General features: G+C 39.1%; 1 protein-coding gene across 9 annotated transcripts in view; it reads right to left on the bottom strand.

Annotated features, from left to right (window-relative positions):
• The window catches only part of NAP1L1 (nucleosome assembly protein 1 like 1), a 35679-nt gene extending 18350 nt beyond the window's left edge, over positions 1-17329 (bottom strand). For 3 of the 9 annotated variants that reach the window (NM_001444674.1, NM_001244316.2, NM_001244317.2), the window contains exons 1-4: positions 17173-17329; positions 8604-8640; positions 3634-3719; positions 2127-2229 (exon numbers count right to left, since the gene is read on the bottom strand). In NM_001444674.1, coding sequence (NP_001431603.1) covers positions 2127-2229; positions 3634-3719; positions 8604-8620 — 206 coding nt within the window. In that variant the 5' untranslated portion in view covers positions 8621-8640; positions 17173-17329. The remainder of the gene's footprint in view (positions 1-2126; positions 2230-3633; positions 3720-8603; positions 8641-17172) is intronic. The other 6 variants (XR_014845295.1, XR_002343815.2, XR_014845297.1 and 3 more) reach the window with 3 other exon arrangements.
• Between the last annotated feature and the right edge of the window lie 326 nt (positions 17330-17655).

The raw sequence follows: 17655 nt of genomic DNA on the forward strand, positions 1-17655 counted from the left end.
AAAGAAAAATAAACATGCGGTGTGCAGGAGTAGAGATATAAAACTGCCCTTATTTGTAGATAAGATCCTTTGGACTATGGGAGGAAAAAAAAGTTACAAATTACTATATATAATAAGTATGGCAAGGTTTTTGGACAGAAGATCAACTTAAAAAAATAATAATCAGGAGTTCCCATTATGGCGCAGCAGAAACAAATCTGACTAGGAACCATGAGGTTGCAGGTTCGATTCATGGCCTTACTAGTGGGTTAAGGACCTGACATTGCCATGAGTTGTAGTCACAACTCGCAGCTCGGATCTGGCGTTACTGTGGCTGTGGCATAGGCTGGCAGCCGTACCGCCAATCAGACTGCTAGCCTGGGAAGCTCCATATGCAGCCCTAAAAAAGAAATAATAATAATAAATAGCACTCCTTTATCAAAAACAGCCAACCAGAAAATACAGTAAAAAAATACTATTCACAACAGCAACAGAAATACAGAAGAATTATTCAAGAAGAAATCTTTGTAAGAAAAGACACAGAATATGATCTGAATAAACACAAAGATACAAATGAGACAATTTAATGCCAAAAAAATTGGAATTCCTATCAAAATTTTAGGTTTGGGGGTTTTTTGTTAGTATTTTATTTTTTTCAAGTGAACTCTGATAAACTTACTCTCAACCATATGTGGGACACAGGGCTACAGATGGTAAGGTCAACCTTAAGAGTGTGTTCCATGGTGGGTGAGAGGCAGTAGGAGAAAGCAACTCACTCCACCAGATATTGACATATTATGTAAAGCTATTAAGTAGGTCAATGACAAAAAGAGAAAAGACAAAAAGACCAAAGAAGAGTGCTGCTAAGTGACAAAGGTGTTCATGAAGAATCTGGTATGTAATAAATGTGTTAACGCAAATAAATGGGGAAAGAATGCATCTAGCTCATCAAAAAAGAAGGAAAGAAACGGGAACTGGAGGCCTATTTAATACAAAACACAAAGGTGATCTCTATAGGGATTAAAGATCTAAAGGTGCAAGGTAAAACTAGTCAATAGGAAATGTAGAAGGAACTAGGACTGACATCTTCAAAAGAACAAACTATAGGTCGAAAAATTTAACTACTTAAAAATTAAGGATTTGTTTAATGGAGGGCACTATAGACAAATAGAAATGACCCAAGAGATTATTTACAAAGTCTAAAACTATAAGGGATTAAAACCTAGAATACTAAGAACTCCTACAAAACAAGAAAAAGACAGCAAACCCCAAAATGTGAATGGACAAATGGGTACAAATAAGCAATCTAAAAGGCTTACAATCATCATGAAAAGAAGCTCTAAACTCATTAGAAATCAGAAAGTATAAATAAAACAAAACGAGCCTGCATATCTTAGACTGGTAAAGATAGAAAAAATATAAAGCTGAATGATGCCAATTATTGGCAAGGACACAAGGGTAAAGCATCCTTCACATACTCAACACAATTATTGCAGAAAGCACCTCAAAGTACTTAAGATGTGCATACCCCATAACTTTCAAATCTACTGCTAAGGACACATCCCAAAGAAGTCCTTATGGTTTCTTAAGAGGACATGAACAAGAACGACCATTACAATGGAGTTTGTGTGGATGGAGTCTGGACACAATCCATGTGTCCGTCAAAGGAAAGGCATATAATAAAGCATGATGGACACATCACAGAAAACCAAGCAACACACAGAAGCTAGAAAACTACTGACTATAGAGATACATATAGAGAGCAATGTGGATAGATCTTAAAATCATAAAGTTGCATAAAAAATTATAAGCAGAATAAGATATTTGGGCTATTACTAATGATTTATATCACCAATGAAATAAGAACTCTGTGTTTCTTCCAATTCTGTGCATTTCTAACAAATCTCTAAGCAAATCTCAGAAATGATTAAGATCAGTATTAATTCCTACAGAAATGAACCAAAACAAACTTTAAGACCAGCTCCGAATTGCTACTTAGCAAAATTTTAAACTCCCAATAGTCCTAGATACTAATGAACATTTGCTTTCAACTGTGACATACATAGTCCTAGATGGCCTTAAAAACAGATACACCTGCAATGTTGATTATAGAAAGATAAATAAGGACTATGAAAAAGAACTTGTACCTTTCAATGTATCCTGTTGGTGTTTCTACCAGACCATCAAGTCTTTCTTGAAGGGCTGCAAGAATCTGAGGATTTTGCATCATCTGAACAGTCAGCTGACGCGCTTTAAAAAAAAGGGCATCAAAAGAAGGATTTTATGAAAATGTATTATGCTATTTCAATAGGACAACCCAATCATGAAGTTTTCCTGACTATCCCACAAATCACTGGTATGAGTACAGAGGCAACCAGCTAAAGAAAATTCACTCTAGGAATCCAAACAGGAAAAGTTCAGATTTCTAATGATGTTTTAATGCACACCGTTTCTCGTAACTACAATGAACAATATCCTCTCTTCCCACTATCTTGTGTTTTACCCACCTTGTGTTTTGGGAAGCTTAAGGCTTCATCCAGATGCCTATCTATGATCCTTGATAACCCTTTGAAGGCAGACAACACATATAAGAAAACTGCAAATACAGTGACAGTTTCTAGCCTGGGAGAAAGATGGTCAAACAAAACGACCTGAATGTTTCTTTGTATAATGTACTTGTATCTGAATAGAAAAGTTGAGATTGTCAAAGGGTATAACTAAAGCCAAACAAAATTTGGTTATTACTGGCATCTAAAAATTATCCTCAATCCAAAAATAAGCTAGAAATTATTCTGCTATCTTATCTTCCTCAACAACACAGGCATTACAAAAACTGTCATTAATTTCCCCAATTATATTTTTAAAGGCTAATTTACTTCTAATGGTAATTTGACTATTGGACGATGCATAGTTGTGACGACCTACATGCTTTTAGAAATATCAATATTGGTGACTAAAGATACAGTCCTGTATCTTCTAAGAAAACACTGCAAGATGAAAGCTGAAGGTGCAAGTTCAGTATTCTTTCCACAATTAACCTCATTCTGGCTTAAAAATCAGAAGTTAAGTCATCCAGTACCTTGATAATCTTGGCCCCAATCTACAAGGTACCCTAAAGCAGCATTGATTCCCCATCACCGTTAATGCCCCCTTTAAAAATAATTTGCTAAAGAAAATTTTGAATGGTTCTGTCTACATTTAATGTGTCTTTTTGATTGGTTGGAATGGATTAAAAAAGACTGACATACACAGCACATATTTTCAAGTCTAAGTGTTGTTTGTTTAGAAGAAGCACCACTAAAAACAACCCCTACATGTAACATTTCTAAATTCAGACAAAACTCACAGGCAGTTGTTAACAAATGATGCCATGTCACTCCAGCAGTAGAGGGTACATACACAGTGACTTCTGATGGGTCACTGTATCCACACCTTCATTCCTTACTACCACTCCATCTCTCTCTTCCCCTCCTTTTTTTCTTCCCTCCCTCACCCTCCCCACCCCAAACATACATTCACACATAAAACTGTTCCTGCAGGTATAGGCCAGTTGGTAAAGTAGACAAGTATCCAAAATGAGAACAGCATTTATTACTACTCTCTACAAGACATGTGTCAGCTATCACTGGCTCCTGAAGAAATTTAAAATAATACCTTTGATTTTTGTTTCTTCACCAGTTTCTTCTTCTTCTACTTCTTCAACATCATCCAAATCTTGATCAAGTTCAGACTGTTCTTTGCTATAATATCATAGTATTACACCAAGGTTCAAATGCACCAATTACAAAAAAAAAAAAAAAAATTACAGAAAAACTTCATTTTCTAGGTTAATATGACTCTTTCAAAAATATGAAATAAGAAATCCAAAAGGTAATTCAGTTTTCCTTCTATCTTCTTATGTAAAACAAGTACAAACTGGAAGTACTTAAGATTTCATTTAAAAGCATATGGTCAAATATAAAGTTTATATTTCAAGTTTTAAATATGTGGTTTGAGAGATTTTGACTCCGAGAATGTAATGTCAGGAAGTATGTGTTTTCCACCTACTATCTATTGATTTCAGTCTTTCTAGTAACAGCATTCTGATTTTATATGAGATAGTAACACACCAAACTAAAAAGTCTACATATCCCAGCCTACCTTTTAGCTAGATGTGGCTATAGAACTGTATTTTGGCAGTGAGATAAAAAAGTAGTAGTGTAGAACTTATACACACACACACACACACACACACACACATATAGCCTCTTTAATGGGATAGTAAACAGCTAGAGGCCTTAACAGGGATATGATGGCTAGCGCTTCAGCAGCCATGTTGGACCAGAGGCATCCTAGAATGTAAATCACCAGCTAAGAATAAATAAAGGTACCTGAAAAAACTGAGGGATCCTGTTAAACAACTCTTATCAGCCTGTACTTACTATCTTTGGACTTTCTACCTTTTTCTTCATTTCACAGTGGAGATGGGAAAGAAGACTGAAGAAAACCTGACTCAACTTCATGCTTAGAGTAAAGACAAGAGGACGGCACCATTGAAAGAGAAGGTAAAAGGTAATAATATTCCTCCCCCTTCATCTTAAAAATCTAGTTTTTGAACACTGGATTTCAATCACATTAAAATGGGAAATTAGTATATCTAAGTCAATATATAGATCATCATTTAATTCCTTGTGTAATTTTACATTTTAATATTTGGTTTAGAAAATTAGTTCCTTTCATATCTAGAAACAATATTTGAAAAATTACTTTTCATTTAGGAACAAAAACTATCTAATTTTCACAAAGGAACAAGTACAGAAAAGGTCAACTGTATCCGGTAGAAAAATTTGTTTCTCTCAACTAAGGAAAAAAAACAACCAGCCTTCACATCAGAAACAATGCAGATTATGTTGGCAATATCTTTTACTTAGTATAAATGTGTGTGTGTGTGAGTGACTGGGTCACTCTGCTGTAGAAAACTCTCAGAACACTGCAAACCAACTACAATGGAAAAAATAAAAATCATTTTTAAAAAAAATCACGAAAAAGGGTAAATACACTTAAGAATTAAGGGTCTATAACTAAAGGTAATATGGAATAGCTCTTCCTCCAGTATCACTTCAATCATTTGTTGAACATCTAAATCTTAAAGTTTTGGAGTTCCCATCATGGCCCAGTGCTTAACAAATCTGACTAGTGTCCATGAGGTTGCGGGTTGGATCCCTGGCCTTGCTCAGTGGGTTAAGGATCCGGCATTGCTGTGAGCTGTGATGTAGGTTGCAGACTCAGCTCGGATCCCATGTTGCTGTGTCTCTGGCATAGGCCGGCAGCTGCAGCTCCAATTAGACCCCTAGCCTGGGAACCTCCATATGCCAAGAGTGCAGCCCTAAAAGGACAAAAGACAAAAACAAAACAAAACAAAAAAAAAAACTTAAAGCTTTAAAACAGGATTCTACAAACTATGTCACCTGGCCAAATACAGCTCATAACTATTTTTGTAGATAAAGGTTTATTGGGACATAGCCGCATTAATTTATTTACTGTCTACGGCTTCTTTAAGACTACAATAGCAGGGCTGAACAGAGACCACATTGTCCAAAATGCCTCAAATGCTTATGATCAGGTCCTTTACAGATAAAGTTTGCTGACTCCTGCTTTAAAGAACAAGGATCTTCCTCTTCTACCCTTGTTCCAATAGTAAATAATGCAGTAGGAGGAGTAGAGCAGAATCACACTTTCACAACCCATTTATTCTTTTAAGTTCAAGACAAAATGAGGGCTAGAAGGCAGGCTGCATATACTCCATCTGATCTTAATTCTTCCAAAATCCCCATAAATGTATGATAAAGGGGTTTTTAAATAAACACTGAAGGACAAGGAAACAAGAGCAGCAATTTCACTGAGAAGTGAAATGTAAGTTAGCATTGGTAAAGCTCAGAACCAGCCTAAAACACAGAATCTTAAAAAGGACAGTTCTACAACTAAGGGCTTGGGATGAAGGTGGATAAAATATGGAGGACCAAACAAAAATTGATCAACAGTTAAATCCTTAGATTCTCTCCCCTCATTCTAGCAGAAGTGTTAACAATTTCTTCTCTGGAAAGGAAAATGAGGCCTTAGATTTGAGGACCACAGGACAGTGTACACACTAGAAAGCTAAAGGCAGACACCCTCCCTAGCTGCCTTTTCCCAAGTTAACTCCCAAAACACTGGAACCCAGATCTTTATCCAAACACTCTTTACTGGGGTATCTGACCAGCTCAGAAAATACCATTCTTGACACTGGGGATTCTCACAACAAATGCCCACCCTGATGAGCCCACAGTAAATTCTAAATTGACAAGCCCATCCCTCCAACACTGAAATCCTCCATTAACTTAGGAAAAAAAAAAAAAAAAAAGGCCATTCAACTATGTATTCCTCCCCAACCAATCCTAATGAGCAGACAACTAAGTATTACCTCCTAGTTGAAGAAAGCCTCCTACATTGAGTCCAAAATAGAGGAAAGAAAAATTTAAGACCAGACTATACAAGGGAAAGAACAGAGAGAGAAAAGATATTACAATTGATGAAATAAGAAAAAGATGCTATAAAAATAGGAACAGAGAGCAAAGGAATGCTTCAAAGCTAAAATAATAGAGATTTAGAAATGCAGTACAGGAGTTGAAAGGTAAAAGTTTCTTCAGCTTTGCCCAAAAAGAAGAGCAAAGAGACAAAGATGGAAACTATGACAAAAGGTAATTAGAAGAACCAGTCCAACATAACATAACAGAAGCTCTGGAAACAGAAATCGGGAATAAGACAATCAACAAAGTCAAGAATATTCCCTAGAGCTATCAAGTTGTCAGACTGAAAGGATACACCACCCTACGCCTAACAGAAGAGATACAAAAAAAAGACCCTCCAATGTAAAAATTTCTGAACTCTGAAGGCAGAAGAGCTTCCAGAAATAGATGTTTTTTTAATAAAAGTGTCACTTACAAATGATCAAGAATTATAACTTTGAACTTCAACACAGCAACACTAGAAGAGAAATGCCTTCAAAATTCTGAAGAAAAATTATTCCCAAACTACAATTCTACACCCAAACTAGCAAGCACAAGGGTAAAAAAGTCATTTTTAGTCATGGCATCTCAAAATAATTTACCCCCTTTGTACTCTTCCAAGAAAGTACTAAACCAAAGAATCGAAAGAAAGAAAGAAAGAAAGAAAGAAAGAAAGAAAGAAAGAAAGGAAGAAAGAAAGAAAGAAAGAAAACAACATAGGATATAGCAAACAGCAAACACAAAGAGAATAAACAAAAGGAAACCCCAGGAAGATAATAAAATTAATCCACAACGACAACTGTGTAACCAAGGTTAAGAGATCCACACTGGAGCAGCGTGATTCAGGACACAATCACTCTGTGAGCCATTACCACTAAAACACCTGCTGCCACCCTTTATGCTGAAGAAAGTATGCATGGGAGGGATAGCCAGATTCTTACTAGTACTTAAATGTGTTGCCCTTGTGATAAAGTTTCCTGCCCTCCCACCTCCATGTTCTGCTGCCCACAACAGCTTGGGATAGCGCATCTTAACCCCTCCACCCTGATGTGTCTCTTTCACCTACTCCTCTGAGTTGGCAGGCTACTGTGAAATTACAAACACCAACAAATAGGATAGCTTATCCCATTCTCCCTGACCACACTTCTGCAAGACATCCATCCACACTAGGCCCTGCCAGATGCCAACTTCAATAAACCAGTGTTCCCAGGATGCACGACCTTGCCCAGTGACTTCTCCAAAATATGCCCTTATAAAGACTCAGGAAAGCAGGAGTTCCCTGGTAGCCCAGCAGGTTAAGGATCTGGCACCGTCACTGCTATGGCACAGGTCTAATGTTCAATCCCTGGCCTGGGAACTTCCACATGCCACCAGCATGGCCAAAAAAAAAAAAAAAGAAGGCAGCCCCAGCGCCCCCCCCAAGGAAAGCTGAAGTCAGACCATGATCCAGACAGTCTCTTTTGCTTTTTATTTTCCTACCTTACATCCTTCAACTAATATTGATAACATTGCTTTTTTTCCCTTAACACAGCTAAGTTTGTGACCACTGTTCAAAACTAAGCACTGATTAAGAATAAGTAGGAGGTAAACTCTAAAGAAAAACAAAGAAGTGAATTAGACAAAAGCCCAGAGTGTACTGACACCTCTGTAGAGGAATGGAGGATGCAACTGAGAAGGGGCACACATGGCTTCTAGCAGTAATGTTCCATTTTTAAAAGCTTGTACACAAGTCTCCTGTTATTTTTTTAAACTCTACATACATTGTACATATGTTTTATCTTGTATGTATGATACTTTACAAGGCAAGTAGTAAAATCTTTGAGAAATTGTAAAATTCCCCAAATATTTATGACTCATTATTGTGCTCAGCACTTTCCTAAGAATAAATACTGACAAATGGTTTACTATATTTATGACAGTGATTATGTATACTATATTTTGTCTTGGATACACTGTATCCAACTTTTAAAATAGTAGGTACTAAACATTAGTCATTATCACACCTTTTCATAATACATAATTAGTACTGCTATTAACTACATCACACAGTACAAAGTGATGCTAAATCTCTGAAAAACGAACCAATTATTTGCCACTTACTTGTCGATGTCTGCCATGTTGTACGAATGCCAAGTCTCTATGGAGAGAAATATCAATGTTAAGAAGTATATGTTTTTAAAAAAACAATAAAAACATTTAAGTTGAAACCCTTTAAATCAATACCACATTAAAAACTATTCCAAGAAAAAAAATATATAATCCCATTAAAAAAGGCAAGAAAAATCATCAAACATAACAGACTTTCACACTAGCCACTGAAGCAAATTTTCAGAGGATGCTGTTTAAAACAAGTTAGTACGTGGCTTTAAGAATCTATTAGGGAAGAGTTCCCACTGTGGCCCAGCAGAATCAAATCCAACTAATATCCATGAGGATCCCCAACCCACTGAGGGAGGCCAGAGATCAAACCCGCATCCTCATGGATACTGATGTGGATCAGAGCTTGCATTGCTGTGGCTATGGTGTAGACCAGCACCTGTAGCTCCAATTTGAACCCTAGTCTGGGAACTTCGGTATGCCACAGATGCGGCCCTAAAAAGCAAAAAAGAATCAGACAAGGATTTTTCACAAAGCACTGTGTAAAAGAACATGACTTATGCTAAAAGCACAGTAAAGAAATACAGAGTCTTTATTCAAATTCCTTTAACAACCATAAAATGGTCAATTTTTGTTTAAATTTTTGGGCTACTTAGTACCTCACAGGGAAAACCCACTTGATTTTTTTTTTTTTTTTTTTTGCCATGCCGAAGGCACGTGGAAAGTTTCTGAGCCAGGGATCAACCACTTGATTTTTAACAGTATTCATTTATCAAATTCATGATAAAAAGCAAAAATCTGCCACATGCTGTACTCATTATGCTCCCTCTAATAATATCTCTTGAGTTTAATAATTCTTGTTAGAGAGTTCCTGTCATGGCTCAGCGGTAATGAACCCAACGAGTAACCTTGAGGATTCAGGTTTGATCCCTTGCCTCACTCAGTGGGTTATGAATCCAGCGTTGCCATGAGCTAGGGTGTAGGTCACAGAATCGCTTGGATCTGGTGTTGCTGTGGCTGTGGTGTAGGCTGGTAGCTGCAGCTCTGATTCGACCCCTAGCCTGGGAAAAAAGACAAAAGACAAAAGACAAAAACAAACAAACCAAAAAACCCCATGATTCCATTCTAAGGTGGCAGAGTTGAGGGAAGAAATTTGTCCAACAATCTGTGGAATTGTATGCTTTTGTCACTCCTCTTGTAAATGTCATGCCCTAAGTTATTCTGCCTCCACAGCTGAGAAGTGCGTTTTTATATATATACATATATATATATAAAGAAGCGATTCCCATACCTACACTCCAAAACCAACAGTCCTGAGAGTAGACCCAAAAATCTGCATTACAAACAAGAAATCCAGCTTCTCAGGCAGGTGGTCTCAATCAGATCACATAGAGAAACACATCTGAGGTTAACACCTACATTAATTTTTTTTACTGCAGTCAACATTAGGTAATGTCAAAAAGAATTTTATTTATCAGACACAAAATTACTTTCCATGAGCTGAAGAATTTCCATTCCTTCTAGTGACAAACTAGATCATGCAGACCAACTCTACCAATGAAAAATAATTAAAAGTACGGAGTAAAATATTTGTTCAGATCTTAAAAGCCCAGACAATGCTAATAAGATAGGAACAAATTACCCCCAAATGAAGGCAAAACAGGAAGCAAAAGGGTTAAGTGGAAGGAAGCCACTTAAGGCAACTGAGGGCAACTGCCAATTTCAAATTTAAACTACTGTGAGGTGAAACCAAAGCCCTGGACTTATCCAAGATAGGGAATCTTTATAGCAAACTTCCCAAATTAAGCAGGAACCTCTAAAGTGCTATGTTCTCAGAGATAATAAACAAGTTCTCCTGAACAAAAGCCCAAATTTACCTCATCAGTGTTGCCCCCTAAACCTTAAGCTATGAGTTAAAGGAGTCTTTGACAGGGTTTCTAGGCACCAGCATATCCAAATGTAAATGAAAGGTGCCTTCATCCTAGACCTTAAATAATTCATATTTTTAAGAACAACAGGGGCAACAGAAAAGAACACAACAGAAACCTATCCTATCAAAGACTTAAATGTTGTCGAAAAGACCACAAACATAACTGTAAACATAGGAAAAAAAAAAAAAACATGCTTTTTAAGTTTGAAATTATAGTGTCTGCAGCATTATCTACAAGAACCAGTCATTTATTAAAGGTGATTAAGCAAATCTGGAAAAGAACTAAACAGAACTTAAAGAAATAAAAATAGCAGAAATCAAACTAAATGGGTCAGTTTAACAATAGGCCATACACAGCTAGAGAGAGAATTGAGTTGGAAGCAAGCTTCCCAAGTATGGCAGAGACTAAAGGGTGAAAAATACTGAAAGGATGTTTTAGGATACAAAAGTGTAATAAAAGACTTAATACAAGTTCTAGAAGTAGAGGAACGAATGGGCAGAATATCTGAAGAAATTAATAGCTAAGAATTTGGAGTTCCGTTGTGGTTCAGTGGGATCTGGCATTGTCACTGCAGCAGCTCAGGTGCTGCTGTGGCACAGGTTTGATCCCTGACCCAGGAACTTCAGCATGCTGCAGGTGCAGCCAAGAAAAAAAAAAATTCCCAGAACTAATGGAACACAGCCCTACAAATCCCAATCAGGATGAATAAAAAACCCACACAGATATCCCAGTGAAAAGCAAGACAATAGAGACAGGACCTCAAAAGCACACAGACTTAGATTAACTTCAAAGGCACAAAAGACTAATAGCTGTTTTCTCTTCAATATAAGACACCAACAGACAACAGAATGGGTTGAAAATAAGGATCTTAGAATATTAGAGCCAACCAAAACTTTCTTTAAGAATGAAGATGAAACAAATACTTCCAGGCAAAAATATCTCCAGCACTCTCGTTAATAAATTCTGTAAGAATAGTCTCAGGCAGAAGGCAAGTGATCCCAAATGGAAAGTCTAAATAAAGATACAGAGTTTCCACCATGGCACAGTGGGTTAAGGATCTGACTGCAGTGGTTCGAGTCCACATAGAGGTGCAGGTTCGATCCCCAGCCCAGGGTAGTGCGTTAATGGATCTAGTGTTGCCACAGCTACAGCTCAGATTCAATTCCTGGCCCAGGAACTCCATGTGCTGCAAGTGCAGCCATTTAAAAAAAAAAAAAGGATAAAGATACAATAAATGAGGAGCAATAAGAATATGAATATCAGCATAGAACTAAATAAATATTTTTAAAAGAAATAATATCACCACTGGCTTGTGTGTGAAATTTAAACTACCATAACATTAAGTCAGTGGTGAAGATAAGGGGGAAATGGATTATTCTAATGTTCTTAATTAAGCATGTTGTAATTTCTAGGATAACTCCAAAATTTCAGGATGGAACTTCCAAAGTAGAAGAAAAATCAGATAAAATATACATATTTTACATCAACCTACAAGAAAAAACAAGTTGGACAAACATAAAGCTCACACACACAAATCAGATTTACACCTAAACGTAAACCAACTAAAAGCTCTTTTAAAACTATCAGATTAGATTTGAGAAAATTCAAATATTTCCCACATAGAAGAAACACATCTATAACATAAGAATAGCAAGAATTTCAAAGTAAAATACAATCTTTAATCAAAAGATGGTATCGCTGTATTTACATTGGGAAAAAAAGACTTTGAGGAAAAACATTTCTAGAGATTAAAAATTTGAAATAAAATGTTCAACTCACTACCCGATGCAGGTTTTACAAGATCTCAGTGGAAAGACATGGTTCATGACAACATAAATGAAGGCAAATCTTAACCTAAGAACTTGAACAGGAAGAAAATCCTCCACTGGAAAAAAAAAAAGGGGGGGAGTGATTTAATCAGACCATCATCTGATTATTTTGTGGTCTTGTAATAGCTAGATGTCCAGACATGTGCTATCCAGTAACCTACCATTCCAGTAAACCTGATTTTGAGTAAGTTCTTCTTACTTTCAATGAGAAGGAAAGAAAGCTAGCACTTACAGAGCCTATTCTATAAAAGACTATTAAATGCTTTCCTCTTATCTGCAGATAAAAATATTAAGCAACTTGCTCTGCAACAAAGCGAAAAAACAGAATTAAAATCTGACTTCCACTACCTATGCCCAGTCCATTATTACAAAAGCCAAGGCACCTCGGCTATCAGCCTACTGCCGCATACACTATACAGTAACCTAGTTATATTCCTTTACAGAAAATAACTACTTCATGGTGAAACAGCCAATCATTAAAATCTACAAATGTTTTAAAGTAAAAGAGTTCAAGGTACCCAGTAATAATATCCCAAGGATAAGACTTCCCTTTATCTCAGACATCATATCTCATTCCAAATGCATTTTATTTAATATTTATTTATTTATTTATTTATTTATTGCCATTTCTTGGGCCGTTCCCTCGGCATACGGAGGTTCCCAGGCTAGGGGTCAAATCGGAGCTGTAGCCACCGGCCTACACCAGAGCCACAGCAACGCGGGATTCAAGCCACGTCTGTGACCTACAGCTCACGGCAACACCAGATCATTAACCCACTGAGCAAGGCCAGGGGTCGAACCCGCAACCTCATGGTTCCTAGTCGGATTCGTTAACCACTGAGCCACGACAGGAACTCCCCAAATGCATTTTAAACAAATCTTTATTTGGGACACTGCTATTCTATTAATAATTTCAGTGGTCCAGAGGCTCATGACTTTACTTGACTCTAACACAACCTCACAATTAGTACATCTCATTCTTTATACTCACTTTTTCACTTCAGAGATACCAAAAGTCAACTTAGAAATGACTTGTATTAAGAGTCTCAAGCCAAAAGAACTATTTGAGAACACTATCTTCTGTCCTAGGGATTTCATTATTTAAAGCATCATCTGACCCAACAGAAGAGAAACAAAACCTGGACTAATATTTAGTGAAAATTCACTCAGCGTTAACAAACTGAAACAATTTATTCACATATTAGACATATGTTGGAATAAAACGTCATGATTTTAAGGGCTGTAGCTTTTCCTTGAAGCACAGGGAAACCAAGCAAGAGTACTTTTAAATTTCAAGCAAATACATAGCATAACAGCTTAAATAAGGGAACTCCCTTTATATCAATATAAAATCCTTATTATAAATCATCATTGCTCAGTTATGTAACCTTGGATAAGTTCTTAACTGCTCTATATCTCAGTTTCTTTATTAAATAAAATGTTGATACTGTCTATCTCTAGGAACATTAAATGAGTTATGTATGTAATATATGTAGAATTTAAAATATTGCCTGAATTAACCACGCATTAAGTGCTAACTATTATTTTATGCCTACGGTGCTGTTTCTGTACCCTTTACCTTAGAAAATGCAAAGTAGTTAATAAACTCTTCAAAATTATAGCCCCCTTGTCCAATAAATATCAAAAAGCACAAAACTTCTGAACAAGTAAAAATATATCAAACTATGAAGCAGTAAAAGGGAGAGTTGGTAACCAGAAGACTAGAAGCCACTAGCAAGCCCAGTAATGTGACCCCATGGTCTGAAGTCAATACTTAGCAACTTTCTTACAAGAATGAATGAAAGCAACACTGCTTACCTCCTAACCCCTACTCTGCCCCCAAAGGAGAGAATTTATTCAAATGAAATTAGAATGAAGAGGGACTTAATATACTACCATTTAATCAAACCCCTTCCTGTATAGATGGTTTATACACACACACACACACACACACACACACACACACACACACTACTCCATCTCCCACTTGCCCCACTTTCTTTTCCTTCAGAGCACTCACCACAACAGATATAAAGTGCCTGTCTGGCTCAAGAAGGTATGTGTCCAAATAGACACGTATTTCTTCAAAGAATCAACTAATAACAAAAGTAATTACAGGTTTGATTAGACTTAAGGATGGATAGATTATTAGTTTTCTGAACTGACCAGATTCATTCCTGCTTTCAAATTTCAAATTCTATTCAAGCAGAAAAGGAGCAAAGCAGTATTTTAACATCTTCACAACTTGAAGTCAAGCATTTTTAGCCTCTTTTCCTACAAAAGGACAATGTATTGAATACATTTTGGGGGGTTTAGAACCAGTCATCTGGAGGCAATATGGGCAGGTTGAATAAATTAGTTCTGATATGTGTTAGATTGTGTTTTTGTTTTTATTCTCTAGAGGACAAGGATCATCATGTGTCATTTAGCATTAGCTTAATAATTTTCCCTGTCAATAGATCTAATGTCAAAAGTAGGTAGGTACTTTGCAACAGATAAGAACCTTCATAAAAATTTTCAAGCTGGTATAAAAGGACTAGTCAAGTAAATGGCATAGGAGCTCCCATTGTGGTTCAGCGGTAACGAACCTGACTAGTATCCATGATGATGTGGGTTCGATCCCTGGCCTTGCTCAGTGGGTTAAGGATCTGGCATTGCCATGTGTGCTGCAGTGTAGGTTCCAGATGCAGCTTGGATCCTTCGTTGCTGTTGCTGTGGCATAGGCCAGCAGCTCCAGCTCTGATTCAACCCCTAACCCGGGAACTTCATATGCCATGAATGCGGCCATAACAAGCAAAAAAGAAAGGAAAAGAAAAAAATAAACGGCACATTTTAGGAGTTCCCTGGTGGTGTAGTAGTTAGGACTTAGCACTTTCACCCCCAAGGCCTGGGTTCAATCCCTGGGTCTAGGAACTGAGATCTCACATCAAGCTGCTACTCACTGCACAAAAATAAAGAGAATAACTAGGGAGTTCCCTGGTGGCACAATGGGTTAAGGACCTGGAATTGTCACTGCTGTGAAACAGATTTGATCCCTGACCCAGGAACTTCCATATGCTGTGAGTGTGGCAAAAATAAAAGTAAACAGCACATTGTAGATTTGGGCCATTAATGTGAATTCAAACAACTCTGAAACAAGTGTGAGGCTTCAGTCCCAGAAAAATCACTGTAAACCTCATTTACCTCCTGTCAGTCAGCTTTAAAGAATTTATTCTAAATATACGGTTTTCCCCTTTATTCAATAAAAGGTTAGATATATTACTTCCTAAGTAAAATTATGTAAGTAGTATTAATTAAAGCCAACAAAAAAATAGGACCTAAAAGGTGATTTGAAAATGTATTTTCGATGCTACCTATTTTCATAAATGGCCAATTTCGTTTTGCAGTTCAGCTCTCCTGAAATCAGGCAAGCAGTGTTAAGTTACAAGCTTTCAAGTGCAGTCCTTACAGAATTAAGTAATCAGAGAAAAAAACTGGGGCCCCTTGAAGACGTCCTGTGTCCTGCACTTTCTTCTCATACTCCAAAAACCCAGCCCTGCCCTATAGGAACTTATTCCCCCGCCTTCCTCCCCTGCCTCCTTTTTTGAGGTCAAAGAGGGGGCACTGACAAGGCAGCAGGCTACAAACATGGCTCAACATTTATACTAACACCTCATTCCAGCCTCCACCATAATCCTACTCACCTTAAAAACACTCTTATAATGGGAACTTCAATAAATGAACTAATTTGTAGGAAAGCAACAGAAGTCCTAGAAGAATTAAAAACTTTGAAGGCCAAGTTTTTTACTTCCATTTAGAAATGCTCAGGATTAGACTGATTAGGATCAACTCCTCAAATAAAAAACCCTGGTTCAAATTCTAACTTGTACTTGAGATATACAAAAGAATCTTTTGTCAATAACAGCTAACGTAAGCGCTTTACATGCATTAATTCTTTATTAATTCTTTAAAATCGTAGCAGTCCAGGCCCAGCCTCATCCATCAGGTAACATTCACACTTTGCTACCAATAAAGGTTAAGACCAAAGGGAAGTAAGAAAGAGTCTGAAACCCAAGAGGTGGACTTATTGGCTCACTATTCATTTTTACATCCCACCATCTCCACAACTTTATGGACAACCAGAAAGAGGTTTCCAATCTGGCCAGGCCACGGCCACGGCCACGTGTCGAGGGAACCCGCCGGGGGTTTTCCCCTCCCCGGCCCGTTGCCGCCTCCAGTGGGCGTGGAGCCCAGGAGCCCCGCCGCCTCCCCGCCCCGGGGCCTGGTCCCCTCACAGCCCCTCCCTCCCATCGGAATTCGCAGCCTCTGCAGCTCTTTCCATCCCCCAGCGGCCTCCCTCCGGGGATTATTTTTGCGTAAGCGGGGGCGTGGAGACAGCGGTGGGCTACACACAAGGGCCCGGCCCGTGCCCGAGGCTCCTCCCGGTCCCTGGCGGGGCGGCCGCCGCCTCCTCCAGGGCCCCGGGCGTCGCCGCGGCCTCGCACTCACCCGCGCGGGGAAGCCGGTGGAGCTCAGGGATCCTCCACACAGATCAGCACGACTCCCCCACCCCAACCCTCCCAGTCCGCTCGACTTCCGCGCCTCTCCCGATGTGGTCCCGAAAATATCGCCGACCGATGCCGCGGGCCCTCTCCCGCTGTGGGGTCGAAGATCCGCGGACGGCTCAGGCTCTGGCCTCACAAGACACCCCAGGAGGCCCCAGGCGGCTAGCGGCCCTGGATCGCGATCCCTCGTCCCTCCACCCCTTCCCTCCGCAAAGTCCACCCGGCCGGTTCTACGTTCCCCCTTCCCTTTCGGGCCCTCGTCCGTTACCGATGGCTAGCACGGGGAGCCAGGCGGCCGGAGCTGCGCAGGCAGTGACTCAGGGCGGCGGCGGGAGGCGGCGCCGTGAGCAGATGGCGCTAAAAAAGACCCAAGAGCCCGCCGCTTGCGCTCATATACAATTAGCGTCACCACGTAGGACCCGCTCCGCCGCCCTCCCCCTGGCCTCGCTGTCTCCTAGCAACGCGAGCGGGAGGCGGGCCCAGGGTGAGTTGCCTAGCAACAGAACCGTCCTTCTCCCCTAAGGCAACCTCCAAACAAACCCTCTGCGCTAGGCTTGGGTTCCTCCAGTTCCCGCCTCCGCCCCCTACACGCCTCCAGCAGTCTCTTTTCGCCCTGCTTTGCTGGAAAGGAACTTTCAACCCCTTTAGTTCCTGGGAAAGTCCCTCTTCTGCACGCCTAGTCCTCGGCCCACCTCGCCCCCCATGGCATGGTACCCGGAAGGGCGAGGGCGGGGACTAGCTAGCAGGTCCA

Source organism: Sus scrofa, chromosome 5, assembly GCF_054392235.1.
Source record: "Sus scrofa isolate SSC_HxYL_T2T_F1_AM1 chromosome 5, Sscrofa_HxYL_maternal_Yorkshire_Landrace_v2.0, whole genome shotgun sequence".
Taxonomy (NCBI): Eukaryota; Metazoa; Chordata; class Mammalia; order Artiodactyla; family Suidae; genus Sus; species Sus scrofa.